This window comes from Calonectris borealis, chromosome 2 (assembly GCF_964195595.1).
Source record: "Calonectris borealis chromosome 2, bCalBor7.hap1.2, whole genome shotgun sequence".
Lineage (NCBI taxonomy): Eukaryota > Metazoa > Chordata > Aves > Procellariiformes > Procellariidae > Calonectris > Calonectris borealis.
The window spans coordinates 135,038,696-135,061,348 of NC_134313.1; the positions used below are offsets into that span (position 1 = coordinate 135,038,696).

General features: G+C 43.9%; 1 protein-coding gene across 1 annotated transcript; it reads right to left on the reverse strand.

Moving 5' to 3' along the window:
• Positions 1 to 6,549: 6,549 nt before the first annotated feature.
• Positions 6,550 to 16,775, reverse strand: NPY (neuropeptide Y). The gene is made up of 4 exons (XM_075140766.1): positions 16,704 to 16,775; positions 16,309 to 16,496; positions 10,905 to 10,985; positions 6,550 to 7,764 (listed from the first exon to the last, which is right to left on the reverse strand). Exons 2-4 carry the CDS (start codon positions 16,494 to 16,496, stop codon positions 7,740 to 7,742), a joined length of 294 nt encoding a protein of 97 aa, XP_074996867.1. The 5' UTR covers positions 16,704 to 16,775; the 3' UTR covers positions 6,550 to 7,739.
• Positions 16,776 to 22,653: the final 5,878 nt, after the last annotated feature.

Consider the following 22,653-nt stretch of genomic DNA (forward strand, 5'->3'; position numbering starts at 1 on the left):
TTTTCTGCTGTTTCTGATAGCTGATTTGAAAGCAGCAAACAACCGAGGTCAAAGTTAAAATGTTTCAAATACGAATGCATTAAAAGTGAGTTAACATTTCTGATTGATCTGATCATTTAACTTTGACTCTTCCTGCTTAGAAGAAGCTGACCATACCAGAAAGTGTCCAAGCCTTTGGACTATTAATATTTAATTAATAGTTTATTTCCTGGTTTAGATGACTTAATTAGAATCCACCTTCAAGTTTTATAATGCAGTGAAACAAGTACTGGAGCAATTGTTTTTAAAAAAAAATTCTGTGCCATTACTGATGGGACAGGATTTCTAAAAGTGTGTGTGGGAAGATGGTATTTCCAGCTGACTCCAGTGGGGAAGACAGCTGAACCACAGTAATCGTCAGAAACATGGTAGGGTGAATGAATGGATAAATTCAAGAAAATCATGCCTGGCTATGAGAATAGTTTGCATCATAAATGCAGAATAACATCAAATTGCAGTCCTTCTTTTCCTCCATATAAAAGAAAGCAAACCAAGAACAAAAACTAAAAAGGTGCTTGTTAAAGGAAAAGAAGCTTAAAAATGGGACGCAGGAACTTGTGGAAAGAGAGGTATGAAAGATCTCTTAAAGACCCAGTCACCTACTTAGCATAGAGTCTCCTAAACCCTCATTCTTAATTGATACAAATATATTTCTTTGACAAAGAGCTTTTCACACCCTTGTACCTCTGGGAGAGGCTGCTGATTTACAGCCTGCCGGGAAAGCTGCCGTGAGCAGGCTGTTATAGCCATGTTCGGTATTAGTCACCATCAGCTGTATCTGCAAGGACATCTCATGGCTCTCCTGCTCCCATCAATTCCACTTTTTCAAAGGTGGGATACCACCAGCCACATTTCCAAAGGCACTTATAGAATCATAGAATCATAGAATGGTTTGGGTCGGAAGGGACCTTTAAAGGTCATCTAGTCCAAACCCCCTGCTGTGGGCAGGGACATCTTCAACTAGATCAGGTTGCTCAGAGCCCCGTCCAACCTGACCTTGAATGTTTCCAGGGATGGGGCATCTACCACTTCTCTGGGCAACCTGTGCCAGTGTTTCACCACCCTCATTGTAAAAAATTTCTTCCTTATATCTAGTCTAAATCTACCCTCTTTTAGTTTAGAACCATTGCCCCCCGTCCTGTCACAACAGGCCCTGCTAAAAAGTTTGCTGCCATCTTTCTTATAAGCCCCCTTTAAGTACTGATAGGCCTTCCCGAAGCCTTCTCTTCTCCAGGCTTAATAACCCCAACTCCTTCAGCCTTTCTTCATAGGAGAGGCGTTCCATCCTCCCGCTTTGAGACTCTCACCTCAGAGGCAGAGATGTTGACGGCATCAGCAGCCCACGGCCTGGGACCCTCTAGCCAGTGCACGGGAAAATGAGATCAACGGAAAGTCTGAAATCTTCTGAGCTGACCACCACTCTCTGTGTGAGAGTCCAAAACGTGGATCCTAAATCCACAAAGCTTGTTGTGGTTTTAGGTGCAACCATATGGCTTGAGGTAGCCTGCAGGATTTTCCTGTGCATTTAAGCAGTCATGGATGATTAGGAGTTAGGCAAGAGGGTTCTTTAAAAAAATCCACTGGTCATCCATCTGCATGTCTGGGCACATAAGTGTGTTGGATCATCTGGTCCAGGTTCTTTTGTGGAAGCCCATGGTAATTCAGGAGTTTTGCTGGTTTTGTCCTCGTTATCTGTCCTGGCTGCTGGCCCTGTACAGGGCTCCAGGCAGAGACATCACCTGCAGTGCCTGCTCTTCTTCCCCATTACCCAAAGAGCCCTTGTGAAGAGCACTTCATGTGCACAGCAGAGCATCTAACAATCAAGGACAAGGAATAAGTCTGCTGTCACACACTACAGACTAACCTGTCTAAAACGCAGGTCCAACCCTACCTTAACCCAAATTCTAAAAATGACCCTAGATCTAAACAACCAGCAGTAATAATCTCAGGATAGGCTAAAACCAATCATGCACAACAATTATCTCCAGCCAGTTTCTCCGATTCAGGGTACACCCAGTTACCAGAACAGCCTGGTAGTGGTACTCTCTGTAATCAGCATCCACAGCCTGGCCCCAGGCTGAGGCTAAAGTGAGCGGCAGGCTCACCCTTTGCCTTCAGGACGGGATTGCCCTGGGATGTGTTTAAAATCTCGAATTTAGTCAGAGTGTAGTGGGAGTTCATGGTCTGCAGCAAGTGCAAGGCTGGAGCTGGGTGTCCGTCACTGGCAGGCAGGAGCTGCTCGTCGGTCTAGGCTAAATATAGCTTGGAAGGTCTGTGGGCCTGGCAAAGATCTGGTCATTAGAGAAAAGCAAATAACTTAGATGAGGAACAGCCTAGCAAACACACATATTAACTGGAAACAAGATAACGTTGCACTACCTGTTTTATAGCACATTCTTAATTGCTGTAATCAAAGAGTCTATAAGGAGAAGTCTGCAGGCACAGTAGGGCCACTATAACCTACTTACCATATTTATTTATGAGCCCGAGTTTCCTCTCACTTTCTTTCTTTCCGTGTGAATGGAATATCTCTCTAGTTTAGGCGTATTTTTTTATTATGGTCCTACAGACTGGAGCACAATGAGCCCCATATCTGGAGTCTCCAGGTGCTGCTGTAATACAGAAAAATAAATGGCTGATAACAATACAGCCAGATAAATAAAATACACTGGCCTGATACGAACTGCTGCATTAGTTAGGCAATTTCCACTCGGTAGCAATTTCTCACTCAGGGTACTAACCCACCAAAACAAAGCTAGAGGGGTTTTTTTAAATTTTCATTACTGTGTGTGTTAAATTACTCTTTGATAATTTTTAACAGGAAACCATTGTTAAATACTAAAATTAAACAGCCAGATCTGACATAATTTCAAATTGTGATGTGATAATCCAGAATTCGTGAAACATTGACTGGAAGCCAGACACTGATTTATAACTCGGGGGCGCTTGAGAAGTATGCCAGGCTCTTAAGCTGTCCCAAAGTGATAGATTTTGCATTTAGTTTTCTGACTTCACTGAAATCCATATGGAAACTCTTTTTCTTTGGTCCGAATCCACCTATTTGATTCACACACAAGACATCCCGCTACTGTATAGCTGCCATAGCTTTGGTTTGCTTTTGAGATCTGTCTGGTTTAGATGGCAGCATGGGGATTGATATAAACCACTTGCTTTTTGCCAAATCATATCTCCTTTAAGGGCTACACTTTCACACCCATGAAAGGTGTTTCTCAGAGCTGAGTATCTACAAATGGGGGCAGTCCCAGGAGACGCTTTACCTTTTCTTATTCCTAGACACACACTGTGCAGATCTCAAGACAGATTTGGACTCCTTGACCAAAAAAAAAAAAAAAGTAACCGTAAAATTGGTTTTGGATTTAATTTTAGAAAATATTCATTTAAATATCTTGCTCAATAACACTAGAATACTATCAATGCCCAGCAACCGTTATTCAAAGTTTGTGAAACAGTTGAGTTGTGCAGAGTGGGAAGGAAGACGATGGCATCTTTTCCTCTCGGTTACCATTTAGAGAAGAATATTCTGAACTGAACCTTGAAAGTAATCAAAACCTGCAATGCTTTTCATTTCAAAAGAAAACACCAATTAATGAAAGAAAAGATGTTCTAGGAAATATTTCTTAATAAGATTTTTCCTAACACTTGAAAAATGAAAGCCTTTCTGAAAGGAATCTATTCTTACTAGGTTTGTTGGTTGTGTTTTTTTAATCCAAAGGGTTTTTTGGGGAAAAGGGAGGGGGTGCTATAAAGCATCTGTACAAAGGAAAGTTAAGAGCACCCACGTCTTATAATAGCTTGGTTTGGAAATGTAAAGGAGGCATGTTCTCTTTTCAACTCTTGCATTACAAAGCCATGGCAGCTCATTCCTGGTATTCTGCTGTTTCTCATCTTCTGACCTCGGCTTTTCACAGGAAAATTTCACAAGACAAATAGAGATTCTGTCACAACAGATTCTGGCCTGTCTTCTGCTGAATTTTGTTTTAAAATGTTTGCGGACTTCTAGTGGCTAATGGTCATAAGGTGATAACCCAAGGATCCTGTGTTGGATCTACATTGGCGCTCCTGAAGGTTGTGTGGCCATGCAAGAGCAGGTGCAATCCCACGGGAAACACAGAGCGACGGTCAGTTCAGCTTCAAAATCCCCCTCCCACATGTGCTGAGTGCTGCTGGGCACCTCACCCTACGCACCAGGGTGAGGGGCCAGCAAAGCGTGGGAAGATGGTCCAAACCACTATGGAAAACATTTGATACTGCAGCTGAAACTTGGTATTTATTTGCCAGCTACCAGGTAAATCCCACCTCACCCCAACACAATGCGATGCCCACCCTGGGGCACCATGAGGGAGCACTGGGGCTCTGCAGTGAGTCTCCTGCCGCCCTCCTCATCCCCGTGCCGAAGAGCAGCTGCCTGCCTGAGGCAACCAGTGCTGCTACATCCAGGGTCTGCTTTGGGGCCAGGACCATCTATCAAGATCACTCCTACCTTAGCTGCTACTGTAATGTCACCAGCACAACCCCCCACTCCCCAAATCTTCTCTGCCCTTGTCCTCTCCAGTTCTACACCACCAGCACCTCCCTGCTTCCCCGCTTCTTCTGGCTGCAGTGGGGATGTCTTCTCCCTGATCAGTCATGATCCCCTATGTTTGGGATGGTCTGGCAAAGCAAAGCTGCCCTGCCTGCAGAAGGCTGTCCATGCCCTCTTCATGCCTCCAAAGCATGCTCTCTTCATGCCACCTCTCAGATGACAAGTGAGGAAAATTCAGCTTGACAGGCGGCTCTTTCCCCTTCACCAGGGAAGGGGGACAGCAGCTGGCCAGCGGGAAGGCAGAGGGCACCCACACCATCCCAATTTGGTCCAACACCCGTCACAGGGACAACGTTTCACTCCATGGCTAGGGAGAAGGGAAATACCCATCAGAGGAGGACCGGGGAATTTGTGTCTTTCGGCACAGATGACTTTCAGAGCTGAAAGCATTGCAATGGGCTGGGTTTCTAGAGGTGGAGAGGGAAAAGGTTAAAGATAATTTCCTCTCCTAGAAGAGAAGATACATCAGATCATCTAGATCCCCTCTTTGGTTAAATCAAAGTTGGGCATAACTGAGACATATTACAGAAAGTGCCAAAGGTAAAGGTGGACAGTCTTTTAAATGTTTTACACCTATCTATGTACATTCCTCATGATTTCAAACCCACAATAAATAAAGGAGAAAATACTATCGCCTACTTTTATGGTTCTCACTTCTTGTTGTTTTTCCTGGCGCTTCCTCAGATTCTGACATAAATTTCAGTCTTTGTTTTAGAAACAAGACTCTATTTCTCATGGTTAGATAGAAAAAGATTAAAAGGTTAACTCTAAAGTCAAAATGCAGAAGCCATGCCAAACAAATCTAGTGTTTATCTTCATTTCACAGCTCCTTTTTTTAAGTCTATCCTGCCATTTGGAGAGCTGATCCAATACTTTCAAAGTCCCGGCCTGTCAAGAGTGGTATATGAGATACACAAGGAAGGTAAACGCTAAGCACACTGGACTTCTACAGCAACATTGTGTCTGCCACAGAGAACACAGGAAGGTTTTAGAAAGAAAATCGTAGCACAGTGTGGATAAATATTGTGTGAGTGCTTTGCCTTGCTTCTGTCTTTGACAGCTCATGAGGTAATAAATCTGGCATTTTTTAGATTTTTCTAGCTTTTCTATACAGATGGGTGTTCCTGAAGTTCAAGAAAACTCAGGTAATTGAGTGGAACAGCTCAGCACGAGCAATTAGCATGCACTAATTCTCCTTTAACTCTGTCTTTCTCCACTAAGGCACATTTGTAATGATAGTACTAAGCAAAATGAGTTTAGTTTATCATCTACTGATTTTATCATTTACATGGTCATTAATATATATATAGATACCAGGAATTGCCAAGAATTAGAGATATTATATAGCAGATACCTCACTAATTTCCAATTTTCATTTTAATAATTATTCAAAGCAGAACTTTGAACTTGGACTCTAACCCAGCAGGTCCTGGCCTGTGGTTGATGGACTTCTGCTAGCCCCAGCAAGCTGTGTCCATCCCAGAGTCCCTCTGAACATCGTCACTTACTGCCTTGGGTGGCAATAGTTTATACCAGGGGCCCCAAACATTTTTGTAATCCTACACTGCTCTTAATCCTCACAATTTCATGTGTAGCACTGTGGAACCCATCACCAAGCCTGTAAGTGAAAGTATTGCTGCTGAAAGCAAAATTTGCCCATTCCAATGACACCCAAGTGTTTTATGAAAAGGAAAAAATATGTTCTGCTTTACTGAAGAAAGTGTAACCACAAAAGGTAGCGCGTCCTGGGAACCTGGTACCGCTTTGCGAACGCACCCAGCGTGCATTTATAGAAATCTGGAACTTACTTGCACTGACGCATCTCTCCTGGGGGCAACAGCCATGAGGAAACATTTGAAAAGCGGGAATGAGATGTAAATACATTAAACCTTCACACTGATTCTTTTCCTATTTGGAACTTTTTATGTGCTTTATTACCCAGTGTTTAGTCACAGTGTCTAAATAAAAGAAGTTATGCCTAAATATCAGGAACCAAGGACCAGCATTTGTGTCACGCCCAGCGTGGGTCCTGGCCATACTGCAAGATACATATCTGTGAACTAAACCACTTAAGAACAACGGTAACGTGCTGCCATTATGTTAGGTTACTTTGAATAAAAACTTCAAGGGTTTCTTCAGAGGTCCTTGTGTCCAAGTCTCTCATTAGGCTAGTGATGAAATTCATAAAATAAAATTAAAAAAAAAAAAAAAGAAAATGAAAACCTGAAGACAGTTCTCCTTGTCCCTGTTCCAGGTACCTTCTCGTGGTGGAAACAGAAACCATGAATGACTCCAAATGAGAGAGGCTCAGAGTGCAGGTACCCAAAGGGTTGCGATTTATCAGTGTGCTCCTTTACAAGCCCTTAGGCAATGTTAAACATCTCTTTTCTGACACAAATAGCTGTAGATTTGTCCTGTTTTATTAATTACTTTAGATATTGTTTTCTGCTGCTTGGCATATTGCCAAAACAAAGATCTTGCATCTGTTTCATTTAAAATTCCTAATTCAGGCTTACAGCCAAGCTTCAAACCAGTTTTGAGGAGTCAGCAGAATTAAGCAGTGACTTATTCCTTTGTATTTTGAAAATGCTATTCATTTTAACACATTTGTCAATGTAAGTACTAAGTAAGTTTTTAGTATGGTGATTATGAAAAATCACCTCCCAGAACACTATTTTCCTAAATTATGTAGTCTGCAATAAATTATTTTAAACAGTTTTGTATAAATCAAGCAGCTGAGCTGAGTTTGAGGCTACAATAAATGATGCCTTTATCTTACTTTGCACACTAATTATTGTAATAACTGTGACACTACTGTTGTCCGTACGACCTTAGACTGCAGGGAGGTTATAATTCAGTTTTAATAGTTTAAAACAACTCTTTGCTATACCAATGACAGGGTTGCTTGTTTTCATTTAGTACATTATATTTTCGAATGCACAAATAATTTATTTAAATAAAGGTATATACAAATATGATGAAGGAAAAACTCTACAGAATTCAGTACAATGGCTGCATGCACTGGGAATGACGCTATGATTTGCTTCAGAGGCGTGGAGTATGAACTGAAAACTAGGAAGGTGTGTTGAAAATCCCATCACCACATCGAAGGGTCTTCAAACCTGCAATACATATTATGAATAAAAAAACCCATTAAACACATTTTAAAACCCCTTTTGAAAAATCCAAAGTTAGAACTACCTAAAATTTTCATTTTAATAATAGCAGCAATAAGGAATACATATGCATATTTGCAGTTGAAGATTGTATATGTAACTCCCATCAAAGCAGAGGCATCCTGGTTGGCCAAATGTCTATACTTTGGCACCAGAACTTGCCCCTCCATACTGCTGCTCAGAGGGTGTGTGTTTTACACCACTGAGACTCACTGCAAAGCTGCTTTATGCCATTAAGAAGCACTTAATGAAATTCAGCTAGAAAACTATGATATGTTGAAATACAAATAGAGATTTTTTTTGCTCTTATTCAGGAGTAAACAGTTTCCAAAGAGAATTCACTGAGCCAAAAAAAAAAAAAAACAAAACCAAAACAAAACCCCACATGTCATGCTGTTACCACCTTCAAACAAAACTGAAGCCCACAGCCACCTTCCTAAAATATTATTGTGGTATTCCGCTGCTCAATATCAAACATTTGAAATATGTGTTGAAAGGGGTGCTGAGGGCAGGATTTGATCTAGAGGTCCTCTGCTTGCAAACAGCTGTTCTGTCTACACAGCAAGTAAGTCAGCAAGTGGAGAACATGGAGAGAGACTAGGGGAAATGCATTTGCCATAATTTTTGCCATCTAAAAGTTGGGCATCTAGTCTTCCTTCACAGTCACTGGGGAGACACTGACACCTTGAGAGGGCAATTGATCCTGCCCATTTTCAGATGGAAGGCTCATTTTGGAGATACCCATCCCTGCGATTGACTGCAAAGGCAGCCTGGACACCTAACTTCTAAAGGGGCAGTAGTAGCATCCTGTTACTGAGTTTTAAAGGTTTTCTCATGACTCCACAGGCTCGACAAGAAACATGCCACATCACATGTTTTTGTCATAAGAACTTATTTGTACTCAGGTCAAGGTGTCTCCTTTTTTTATTCCTTAACTTCCTGTATTTTAACTGGTTTCTATAAGAATCTCTCTAAACCTTCTTTATATGGCCAGACATACACCTAGACTGCAAAATACTTTGGGGCATATATTAGTCAGCAAAAGTGAAATGTCAAACCAGGCCAGCCAAGCTGAATACAGTTTAGTTGTTTATTAATACCTCAACGTTTAGTTACAAAGTTCGTTCCTGAGAACTCATGAAGTGTGTCTCTCTCTCACTGATTCACTGAGTGCAAATCACATCTGCTCCGTAACTGGCTGTGTATATAACTATTTCTAAAACATATACTTCGTTAATTTAAGTTCAGAATAATACCAGCCTGCCTTTCCTTCATTCAGCCTGGCTTCCTCCAGGAGGAAGGCTTAGGCCGCCGAGTCGTACCTGGGCGTATTTGCTGTGTGTCCATGCCCGCCCCTGCGTGGCTCCCCCGGCTTCCCCACCTGCTCTCAATCCCTCTGGACAATTTCAACCAAGTCAGAGAGAGGTACAGATATCTCAGAGATATTAAGTTCCCGATGTGCCATGAAACACAGGACTGGCTAGAAAGAGGATTTAATTATGTCCTCACTTGGAGGAAAAAGCTGGAGCGGGATTCAGAATCCATACAGGGTTTTATCCTAGAAAACATATCCATAGGAAACTAGACATCATTGTTCCCAGTACTCCCACAATTGTCATCGATGAATGACAAATACCATACTCAGTTTAAAGTGCTGTTATAGGGGGTATGAAATAAAAATCTGTTTCTCATCAATTCTTGATCTTAAATGCAGACTAGTTTGTTATTTTGCTCATGAGTTTTTGCTCCCTGGTGTGTTATAAATAGCATTATTGAAACAATAATAATAACCATAAAGTTTTGTTATGAAGGGGTGAAAATTACAGAGAGTATTAGACTTTGTACTACCCTGTGTGTTGCCTCAAATTCACGGCAGCGGAAATTTCCCATTATGTGAGGGCTCTGCCTTGTCATTACCAAACACAAAATAGTCTAATACATTTCGCTGCACTCCATGCAGTTTTTTACATAAGCATCTGCAGAGAAAACTGCATCCCCTCAGCTGCGGTTAGTCATCAAACCATAAGTCAATGGTCTCCCTATGCGCAGAACCGCAAGTCTCACGGACAACCTCCCTCGATGGCAGTAGAAATTTTGGTCACCCTTCAGTGACAAGTTCATGCCCTACGTTCAGTGCTACAGACTATTATGCTCAAGTACTTAACTAGTCTAATTGTGCCTTTGCACAGCTCATGAAAATGCAGAGCATTTGCTTGTAGACTCCTGAGATGACTACTGCATAAAACATTTATTTCTGCAGTAGAAGTATTATCAGCAAACTTCAGGCTATCAGTAAGGGCTTAAACTGAGCTCATTCATGCTCGATTGTAAGCAAAACTAAACCTGGTATTTTCTTTCATGAGACAAAACCCCCCTGTATTTTACTTCTTCAACATAGTTACTTTTAGCTGTGTAAATTGCAGTCACTACTACAGTAGCTTACATTATAGCTAAAGTGCCATTACCTAACTAGATAAATACAGTATGTACATTTGAAATCCCACTGTTGCTTGAAACATCGCTGTTATTTTAAACCAAGTGCTAATGGAAATACAAAGGCCTTTTCTCCCTTTGTAATATATTAGGTACAAAACCAATGTGAAATACGGTACTTTAAAGACCAGTCATAACCGTGCATTTGCGTTTAAGTTAACGTATGTGCATATTTACCACTCACACATCTTTAGAGGAAAAATTTAAACCTGTTTGAGTAGCAAATGAGTAGAAATATGCCATTTTTGGGGCTCTAATCTGTCATCGGGCATCAGCGTACAATTCTGTGTAATAAAGACCAGTAAGGGGCAAGCGTTGTGGGAATGCTTCCCTTCCTCCAAACAGCAGGTACGGCCCGCTCCCAAAACCAGGAAATGAGGAGTTTGGACTATATTGTATCTGGCAAGGCATTTCTTGCATTCATAGATGGTGCTAGCTCTTAACAAAAAAGGAATTAATGTTTTTTCAGGACATGTTTACTCAGCTGTTGGTGGCATATGTTTTCTCCCTGTGAAACGTATTTATGGATAAGAAATGAAACTGTTAAATCCAAATGAGAAGTGAAAGCCACCACAAAACTTCTTCATACATACCTGGATCTAGGAATATTTTCTGTGCTTTCCCTCAACAACAGGTCTGAGATCAATGTCTCTGGGCTTGATCTCTTTCCATATCTAAAGAAAGAGAAAAAAGTATATTTTTGTATGTCAGTTTTTAAAAAATGAAGACTAAGCATGGAATCATTAAACAAATCTTTTCAGAAAAACTGAATAGAGCAGACATAAAGACAACTTTCCAGCAAGTATTTTAACTTAACTTGACCTAGCCATGTGAGAAAATGTTCACTCTTCAGTATTTCTTTGGATATATTTTTTCCATAATCATGTTACATGATAGTACTGAGAAAGTCCGTCTATTCTCAGTTTGATGGCTGTTCCTGGATACCCTAAGGCCTTGCACCTTACTGATGTGAGCATGGAGGAAGGGGGAGGAAGCTGTGCACGATGTGACCTCCGAGCATGTCATTCCTGCCTACAAACCCAGTTCCATCATCTCATTAACTTTCGCATTGTTTTAGATGCTACTGTATTGTAAATGAGGAGTCAATTTTATCTATTAAGTGAACAGAAAACTAACTCAGATATGTCATATTATTCAAGGAACTAGCCAAGATTTTTTAAGATAGCTAGTGCATTTGGGGCTGCCCAAGACATAGCACATCAGGTTATAAAAACTGAGCTACCCCGAGGTAATCATCACTTTTGAAGTATGTGGCCATGGGAGAGAAAACTTTCTGAATCAGAGTTCTTTTTCGATTAAATGGGATATCACCGGGTACTTTTGTCCTATATTTCTGCAGCAGCTGTCTTTCTATTGCTTTTTTTTTTTTAAATGCTGGATACTATACATTGTTCAACAGTTAAAAGTACTGCAATTCCTGGTTCCTGGGAAGGAATTTGCTCTCTTTTCCTGAGAAAACAGAATCGACAATGAACAGCCAGCTTTACAGACACTTCTTCACTATAAGGATTCATTAGCCTAAGAGTGATAACTATAAGCAAACGCTCCATTGGTTGGAAAGAATTAAGATCATGGTTTGTAACTTGTGTATGTAACTAACCTGAATCACAAAGTACGTTAAGAGATAACAGTTTTGCGAATGCCGCTTGAGTGAAATTCTGATTCCAAAGAAATCAAAGGTGTAATTAAGGACTTAGATTTTGTCCATTGCTATCAAGATGTTTCTCCAATAACTTGATCTAAATTTTGGGCAAAAAAACCCCAAAAAACCTTCCCAAACTATATTTCAAAAGCTAGCAGTTTTACCTGTTGATGGCATGACTTACGGAAAAGTGGAAATATATCTCACTTTTCAATCATTTTATTCAACTTGTTGTATTTTTACATTGCCTTAATCATTTTAGTACATCACCTGTGCCACAGAAAGACAAAGCATCAGTTTCAGAATTTTAAAGTAAATTTCTTAATCTAAACTGACTGAAGGCAAGTATCTGAAAAGAACCAGCCAGACATAGTAAAATGCTATTACAATAACGCAATCAAGCATGATGCTGAATCAAATACCTTGCACTCCATCACCACAAAGGGATTTCTTTCTTTCTATTTCCCCATTCCAATTAATATGTATGTGACCTGGACTTCAACTGAGGGGGAATCTAATTTGCTGTTGTTTTAAAGAAATCGATTTAACAAATCAACAACTTGCTCCAACAGCTTACACTTGGGCAGAACTCCCACTAATCTCTTGGAAAGTTTTGTCTGAATAAGAAATGGGTTGCAGCTCTCCGGAGTGCAGAGATTCGGACAAATCATTAAGATGACTGTGTTGGGGAGATAGATACCTTTTATTTAAGTCCCTTCAGTGCCTTGGCTAGATCAGTGCTGCTACCTGTGCTGGATGGACCCACCATGTCCTCACATAGCAAAGCTGCACACGAGGCAACTGCCAACTGCAACCAACTGGGCTGGCCAAGGAGCAGATGCTCTTTCTATGTCAGATGCCTGAGCCTCCTGTCTGCTCCATAATTTTGGCACTGGGAAACAACTATGCTACAGCTGTAATAAAAACAGGTCATGGACAAAGTCAATGTCTTCTTACTGAAGCAAATGCCTTGGGATATCTTTGCTCCAGCTGCTTCATGCTTTGCTCCTTGTCTACCCTGCCCAGCTCTGAGACAATGTGAACGCAGAAAGCCAGGCCTTTATTTGCTGTTTGGGAAACACTTTTATCAAATATCATAGCTGTTTTAAAAGAATGAGGCTCCAAGTTTTGTGAAAATACCTAGATGATAGGTTTTACGCTCAGCTTGAGACATCAAGGCCTTTTTTCGGGCATGCAGATAACCCACAACTCCAGCTGAAGTCAAAGGGATCGAAGACCAAACGTACTTATTCTGATTAGGGACGTAGTATCTCAGACTCAGCAAAATCTCAAAGCTTCCTATGAAAAATTGGGAGTCAAATCCCCAAGGCTGGCAATGGGAGCTGAGGGATCTCAAAAGCATCTTGTGGGCTTGATTCAGAAAACTGCCCAAAAAACCCAAGCCCTTAAGATCTGCTCCCTTCCACATTAAAGGGTGTTGACATGAAGTGGGAGCATCAGTACTGCCTAAGTCAGACAGACTTTCATAGTCTCTGCCCTGCCTATGATTCAAGCCATTTCCAGCAGGAATGGCCTTACTGTTTTGCTACAGCACAGAAGAGCCACAGATGCAAGAGCAAGCCACAAGGGACAAAAGGAAGAGGGCCTGTTGGCAAGAGGGAGTACAGGTAGTACCAAGTAGCAGAAGGAGGAGCGATTCAAGGAAAGATGGGCTCTGATAAAAGCCCCCTGAACAGTGCAGTAGAGGGGTATGAGGCAAGGACCACAGGACGGTTTTGAGGACAGAGGTGGGACTAATCCAAAGACACACAGACATCTGCAGGGTAGGAGTCTGCATCTGTGTTGGTCACCTTAGGTTCTCTTTATCGTCATAAAGACCTGGCACATAAGGAACAAGGGATCTCATTCAAAATGAGAAGTCTGAAACAGGCCTGGTGACTTGTACCCTTCAAGTACTTGTTTCCCTCAGCTAACCTCAAAGAGGTATAAAGCTGATGGGCACAGATGTCTAAAGCTAAGTGAGATGGATCTGAAGGAGAAGGATCTCAAAGGAGAGAGGGAGCAAAGTAGCCACACAGACAAAGGCTAAAGACAAGAAATGAAAGATGGTCTGGAAGGAAGAAGCTTCATGGGAGCTGGGGTGAAGACCCTGTGAGTCACACTAGCTCACAGGGGAATGATACTCAAATGCTCTGGTTAGGTCAGAAGCAGAAGCCAGGAGGATGAGCCAAAAGGTTATTCATAATCACAAAAACATCAAACAAGACTAGACAGATGAACCTGAAGAGAAAAAAGCATCAATCTTATCCTTTCCCAGCATGCTTTTACTGCTCCGTCTCACCAGTTGCACAGTGACCAGGCTGCAAGCACCAGAGCTGGTGAGAGGCCAAGCACAGCTTGGTCACATGCCCTCAGGAAGAGCAGGGTGAGCCTCCAGACTCCTCATCTCCCCCCGTTACAGGGCTCCCGAGCAGCACCAAGCACAAAAGGCAGAGGCAAAAAGCTGAAACAAGACAGAAAGCTTCGAGCACCTCTGATGAAACAGACCAAATGATCCTTAGACGAGTCCAAAATGCTTCAGAAGTTACTGATTCATTTTGCAAGTGACTGTGCCACTGCTGAATCAGGGAACCTCCAGGAGCTCAGTTAAACTTTCCAGAGGGAGGCGGCAATTACTTCATTTCTGCACTGTTAATTTACCACACGGTGGAAACAGCACACCTTTTTTTTTTTTTTAGTTAGCCTATGTAGTCAACTTTACAATGTGTATCATGAAGTTGCCATTGTGGTGTTTTTTTCTGCCAACTTTCTTGTACTTCCAGGTCAATCCTGTTCCCTTTAAATATGAGGGGATGGGTGGGAAATCTAGGTGAAACCTGAAGAACAAAATTTAAATTCTGCATTGTTTCATCCATCAGCAACAATAACTATTTTGGTTCATTTCAGAACCCAAAGCCACACAAACGAATGAAAGCAGTCGCACTCTCCGAGCTGTGTACTTGCACCCCAGAAATGAGAAAAAAGCTACACGGTCAACATTAAAGCAAGTGGAGTTTGAACACAGAAGGAGTTTTCATTTGGTTGGTTTGGGGGCTTTTGTTTGTTTGTTTTCAAATATGACCTGGGTTTGGACAGGAACCACCTTTGAAATCAGAGACTAAAGAAACAAAAGAAAAGATGAGAGACCAGCCTGGAGATCCCACGGCACGCAAGGGAAAAAGGCAGCAGGGCAGAACTTGAGGATCAGATTATTTTAGCAGTAATCTAGACAAAAAGTTATCTGAGCACAGACTATCACACAGAAGCATGCCCTACACATGAACGAGTTGTCAATATTGCTTTAAAAGTTCAGGACTGAAGAACTGTATTTCTATCAGCCTCTTCATCTGTGTTATGCTATTAGTGCACTGGCAGACAATGTTATGGGTTTGCTGGGAAAGCTCTCAGTTACATGATAGCCTCCCTTCTAATTTAATTCTTCAGACTTCTAGAGGGACAAATGAAAGCCTAATTTTAGACCTCTCATTTGGTTTTGATATTAAACAAATAGATAAATATGTCAAAGCTCTTCTGGGTCACGCAATGTTCAGAGACCTCAGAGGAAACTTCTATTAATCACACAGTCTAAACTGGACAGATGCTCACAAAGAAAATGATTTTTATAATAATTTGCACTTTTTTCAGACGGAGCCTTTACCTCTACTTTAACAAGCATAGTCATCCCCAGAAAGCCAGTTTAGAGCCAGGCTGGTTCGGGTCACACTCTTTTCTCTTTCAGCTTGGGCTTTGGTTCTTGCTTGTGGTCTTGAGAGAGTTTTTGTTAGGACAAGTGGGTAGTCCTGCATGAAGTAGCTGGCAAACCACAAAGCATCTGGACTACTACAGCTCCTCAGCAAGGCTAGAGGGGTGCTTTTTCTCATCAAAATCTTCACTAGAGTCGGTGGCAGCAACAGAAGTGGGAAACTGCTCCCACTGCCCTATCTAACTCTCTCCAGCTCCCAGGTTAGTTATGTTTTCTCTCCCTTTTGGGGGGCTCTCCCCATGCATGCTGCCCTGTGGTTCATGCTCCTGCCTGCCAGCCTGTGCCAGGGCTAGAAAGGGCTGAAGGAGCAGAGGCAGCATCGGCACCCCTGCCCCTTCTGCCAACTTGGATGGTGGAAATTCACCTCCAGACCCAGAGGCGACTCAGGGGTGCATGGCTGTCGCTCTCTAAAGGGAGTCTGTGCACCACTTCTTTCTCCGTGTCGGTGGGGAAGCAGGGCAAGACACCCAGGTGCGAGGGGGCACCCCACTTTCCACCCCTGAGTCTCGCCAAGGAAAAAGGCAGCCCGGGGAGCGGGAAAGGAGGATGCTGGCCGGGCTGCTCTGCCTACCTCTGCCTGGTGATGAGGTTGATGTAGTGCCTCAGCGCCGAGTAGTATCTGGCCATGTCCTCTGCAGGGGCATCCTCGCCGGGGCTGTCCGGTTTGGAGGGGTACGCCTCTGCCAGCGTCCCCAGGCAGACCAGCAGCGACAGGGCGAAAGTCAGCACCGACACCCACAGCCTCACGGTGCCCTGCATCTGCACGGTGGGGTGGGATGGGGGAGAGCCACCGTCAGCACCTGCCCCGACGGCGGGAGCAGCGCGGCCGCCCCAGCGCGCCTCGGCCCGGGCCGCCCCGCGCCCCCCGGCCCCGGCCCCGTGTCCGTGTCCGTCCCCATGCCCAAGGCCAAGCCCAAGCCAAGCCAAGCCAAGCCAAGCCCCAGCCCGCCCCGTCGCGGCACTCACGGCGGCGGCTGCAGCGGAGCGGCTCTCGGCTCAGCGAGGCGCTTCTGCCCGTGGGTCGGGGCTCCCGAGTGCGGGGCTCCGCGCCTCGCCGGGGTGTTTTAAGGCTTTCCCGGCAGGCAGGAGGGGCCTCGGGCGATCACGCCTCGCCTGCTCCGGTCCCCCCCCCCCGCCCCGCTCCGCCTGCCCAGGCCCCGGGAGGGGCACCGCGGCCGCGGCCGGGCGGGGCCGGGCGGGACCGAGGGGGCGGGCGCCGCCGCTGCCCCCGCAGCCCGCGCACCGCCCCCGCCGCCCCGGCAAGTCCCACCCGCGGGCTGCAGCCGGGATCTGCCCCCGGGCTCTGCATCCGGCCCCGCGTGTCCCGGGACCGGGCGTGGGAGCCCGGGTGCCCGTCACTGCGGAGCCGCCGTGCCGCCCGGTGCCCGGGGCCGGCAGGGGAAGGGGAGCGAGCGTGGGAAACGAGTTCACCCCGCTTCTGTGGCACCGGAGGGGCCCCAGGCTTGAGCTTCTTAGCCAGAGTGCTGCCGAAAACAAAGCCAAAAAAGCAAGACCGTTTGGGGCAACCAGAAATACCAAATCAGTGCCACAGACTCAGACATCATACCTACCAAATGGGTAAATCTTGAGGCTTAACTCCCCAGGGACTGGCCGCAGAGCTGCAGCAATGAAACTGGACCTCCCTCCATGCCCACTCTGCCAGGGACACCCTCTACATCCCTGCTTAGGGCTACCTTCTGAGTGGCTTTTCTAAAGTGACTTTATTCTGTTTTATTTCTGTGCCTGAGCCACATGCCACAGAAAACAGCTCACCAATGCCATGGGATCACGACAGCCTTTCCAGCAGCTTCCTGACCCAAGGGAGCCACTGCTGAATCTGGGACACGGCAACTTCTCCCAGCAACATGGGACTACAGGGACTGATCCAGCCAAAGTGCCAGAATTACATGTCTCCCTACACTTGTCCAGACCTAGAGTGAGTGGGGAGAGATGGGCACCCTGACAGTGATCCGATCCCTCGTACAACGGAGGTCTGAGAGAAGCAGAGTGGGCATCTTCTGGCGACATACCCTTCTCCACTGATTACAGCAGCAGCCTAGGCGACTAGGCTAGACTAGACACCTGACTAACAGAGTGCCTGAAGTTGGGTAAGATAAATCCAACCCAAACAAAGTTTCAGAATTTGTTGAAGAGTTTGGTAGAATTGGAAACTATTTATACATATTAGTAAAATTAAGTTAATTCTTTAGAAACAGGTAATTTGATTAGCATCTTGATGACCAATGACTAATTCCAGTTGGAATGACAAATCATGACTGTGATTATATCTTATTTTTACTTTAATTTGAAGGTAAAATAACAATCACCCAAGTAAGAACATTAGACATACTGACAGAAAGCTTTAAGACATACTCTAAAATTGTATCATACATATACTACTATAAATGTAGTTATTAATTTCTATAGTTATTGTCATATGCACTCATTGGCTTAATAATAATCCAGCAGATTCTGAAAACAGTATTCAGTTCGCAAGAGCAAAGCCAGAAATCGTTTTCATCACTCCAAAAGCAGAATTTCAGCATTATCTAAAAAAAAAAAAAACCCTAGCAAATAAATGGCTCTTGCAGTGTGCGAGGAAGCTCACCGGGCTATGTCCATTTCAAGCCATGGAAGGAAAGAAAATTCCAGAACTCTTAACGTCAAGAGATATTTTGAAACCTTCATGAGTCCATAGTGCACTGGCCACAAACCTTACAGCAAGATTACAGGCTGCTTTTTATCACATACCGAGTGAAGAATTTTAATGTGTGTGAATAATTTTCTGTGCCACAGCTAGCAACTCTAGCTCCTAATTTCAGCAGATCTGTGCATAGGGTGACATCACGTCTTACCAAGTGGCCTCACTGCATCCCTGCACTCTCTGTCCTCCCACCAGCAGCACTCCTGCACAGTCGGTGTTCACGTTGTCCTCACATTGGCTCAACAGAAGCAGTTGATGTGACAGTCTAATACCTGTGACACTGCAAATGCCCTAGAGAGCAACTGTGGCCTGGCTCCATCACTTTCCCCTTGCAACGCTGAATCCAATAAGCTGCCTAATCCAAAGCTTGCATTGATCAGTGTAGGGGACAAGCAGTGACAGCCCCACAAACTGAAGTATCTGGGAAGGTGTGCCACAATGACAGCTCTCACCATCTTCAGTCTGATTCTGCCACAACCATCTCCCACCGGCTCACAGGACTGGGGGCGACTTTCTCACCGTTAAACTCTTCCACCACTTACAACTGAGATTGCTTCTCTCCCACCAGCACCACTATTTTTACACTATCATCAATTTTCAAGGCAATTCAAAGAAAGAGGAATAAGCTAACAGACTAGCAAGCAGAGCAAGACAAATGTGAAGTCTGGCATCTACACGCTTACTTGGGCTATAAGGAGGCAAGGACATTCCCCCATCATGGGTATGTCTGTATCGCTTGACGCAGCAATATGTCATGCTGCTGCATCTTGGCACAGACCACCACCTGGGCAGTCGGCTGTCGACATCTCCGGAAATGAATCCCTGCTCTTTTCCTAGTGATGAGGTACGAGCAGTAAGCTGCTCCCTCCAAGAAAATGATTAAGAGATCATACCTGCTAAGTTCCTCTACAAAACGCTGGGTCTGGAGCAACAGCTCCCCACAAAAATAAGTTACGGACCACACTAACAGTCAGTTTGCTTCACAGCGTGAGGAGGAGTGAGGGAAGCCCTCTCTCTTATGCAGGAGGAGGAATGAAATTCGCCTCCCATTCGAGACAGCAGCTCCGGCAACTGCAGGCTGCTTGGCAGGGTCTGGGGAGGTTTTCTTCCCGGTGGCACCATGACCCCAGTCAACTCCTCTGTTGTGTCTTACCTTTGGATGAAGTAGCATCTCCCAGCTTGTGCTGAGTTTGGACTCATGCCCCCACCCTGAATGGCCTAAAGGTTCCTGAGATGTCAAACCTTACCACTCTCGCTGCACCTCCAGAATAACACTTCTTTCTGTACAGTTCCAGCATTTAATTTGGGAAACCCAAAACACTGAACCCAAAATTTCCACAGTGCCTATTTCTGTAACAGTATTGAGGCACTGCTCAGCTCCAGGTGTGTGCTTATGCCCTGTTTCTTCATTTAAGATGAAGCGTACACCTTAGAGCTTTCCTGAGTCCGGAAACTTTTGTGTTTGGAGCCATCCTGTGGGTTCTTACAAAAATTCCATCTCTCTTCTTCTGTTTTGAAACACTGAAAATCCATACAGGCTCATCCATAAAACATATATTAAGCTTAAATAACATAGATAAAACATACTTTGGATACATAACATAATCATCAGGATAATCTCAATGCAACAAATGTTGGCATTTTTAAATTGATGAAACAAACCCTATACATAAAGTTACAGACACATACAGGCTCCGGTGTATCAGTGAGACTGAGTGTCCCTGGGGTCTCAGTGATCTTAACGGATGTTTTACAAGTGGTTTCCAGAGTCAAGGTCTCCTGCACCATTGACGCCTGTTGATGATTACTCCATATGGATGCTTGCCCAGCGTTGCTGTCCTCGCACAAAGCAGGCAGGCATTTGTATTCTGGCAAATGGCAGAGCTGCACTTTCCACAAGCAGCTTTAGGATGGGCTATACAGGTGAACAAGAAGAAGGAGCGGTAGCGGGAAAGAAATGAGTAAGACTCAGAAGAGCTGATGAAGAAAGTCAGGAAGAACATTAAAGTATGCAGCCTGGGAGAGAGAGCAGAAAGACACAGGCATAGCTCAGGTATGGCAGCACTTAGATATCCACATTTTTTCTTTGCCAAATATTATAGGCTTGCAGATGTGCAACTCCTAGCTACACTATAGCTAAGCAATCAAGACCTTGAAGAGTATTTAACTACGTACAGAGAGGAACTTGGGCGTTTCAAAGCTCTGAGCAGGTATCAATGCCAAGTACAGCACCAATGGGAAAAAAGTGAAAAGGAACATGACAGTCAAATTTTGCCTATGTTTTAGTCATGACATTTAAAGATTAAACAGACAGCTGTTTAGCCTACAAATTTCAGACTACACTAAGGACAGAAAGACTTCCAAGATATCAACATGTTAAAAGTAAGATTATATTGTTCTACAAGCAGCATAAATGTGAAAGAAAATTCAAGTAATTTATTAATTGTAATATATACAATTGCATTAAATAGGGGCATGATATTTGCCTTAATTGAAACAAAATCTAGTGTGATTAACTTTGGACAGAATATTATTTATAGCATACTTTTTGTGGTAGGCATGCAATTAAAGCTGTTCTTTATTACTACAAATATACATAATGTCATTTTCTCGCTGCAACATAAGGTTGTGTGCATCAGTGATCCTAAGCTAACATTCCATAATAGCCCATTAATAGGCCTTGTTTTAAATACAAGAAAAAGATCATCTCCTAGTAGAGGGAAAGTGTTAACAATTGGAGCCCCAGGAAGAAAAGATTTATGTGGTATTAGAGACCTGGAAATGGCAGATTTTATCAGCTGATGTTGCCTGTGCTCTTGCAGTTAAAATGTCTCACTGAAGGTTTCCATAGCTGAGCAAACCTTCCGAAAATGCTGAATCTTTAGGACTGGAAGTTCAGTCAGATAAGCAATGTATAATTATTCAGTAGTCACATGAATTTATCTGAACCTATTTGGACAGAAAATGGGGCTGTTAATCTCACAAAATCAGGCTCACACACACTTTACAGTACTGCTGATTTCAGTCTGCTTGGCAATACTTTCAGAAAAGCTTCTCATTGTGCTTTGATACATCACACCAGTACCCATATTTCCAAACTTTTAGGTGTTCTTTCAGTACTTTTATTCGCCTCCCCCTCCACGTGCCAGAAGGAGTTGAACAGAACACCCCCTAGCCCTACAGCCACCGCCCCTTCCTGCCTGCTCAGCTGTAGTACTCTTTTCAAGAGGCATCCCCGCGAGTCCAGCAAGCCTTAAGCAGGTTTGTAATACTCCACCAAAAAGCAGGGCTCTGGCTAAGTACAAACAACATGAAATCTAAGAGAAAAGAAAAAACTATTGGATCAAACCAAAAGCCCATCTATCTTGCCCTCAATGGCATCTAAAAGCAGATTCCTAAGACTGTCAGAACAGGAAAAGCATGTTACGCTATTTTCCCAGTATACTTTTCCCAACCTCTATAAAACTGTGGTTTAGGGGCATCCTAACCAGCAGTTGAGGTTTTCTGTATTATAGCAAACTTGGAGCATCGCCAGCCTCCTGTGGCAGTCCCACAGCGCTCCTGCTGTGGATTACAGGACAGGAATGGAAGTCATCGGCTGGCACCGTCCCTCTGTTACCGCTTTGCCGTGACTACCTGTGCCTGTATGTCACCTTTCCCCTCAGCACCAGGACAGCCCAACATTGATGCCAGGGAGACGGGTGGTATTCACACGCCAAGGCGGTGAGTGCCTTGACATGCCACGGCGGTGTGACACCGCAGGCACCGAGCCACCACCATGCCGAGCCACAGACCCATCTGCGTGGCACCTCCTGCCCTCCACGGGGAAAGGGAAAGGCAACTCTCCTTGACATGAGCTGCTTCTGGTGATGCACGAATGGCTCCCATACAACTACTTGACTGTGAGCTGCAGACCCGAGATGTAATACAAATAAATTCTTTGCTATTTAAAGCAATGTTGTTCATAGCTTCACATCAAAGGTCCTGCAAGCATTTGACTCACAATCACAGCAACATGTGACTGGAAACCAGAAAAATAAAACCTGGTTTCAGTGGAATCTTATAATGAAAGTTGTTGTTTTTCTTTTCTGAAAACACAGCCAGAGACTTCTCACCTGCTGCAACAAGGTCAGAGGGGCATCAGCAATTGTCCTGAGGACACACGTACCATGCACAGTTTTGACAGGAACGCAACGATACTCAAATAAGCAA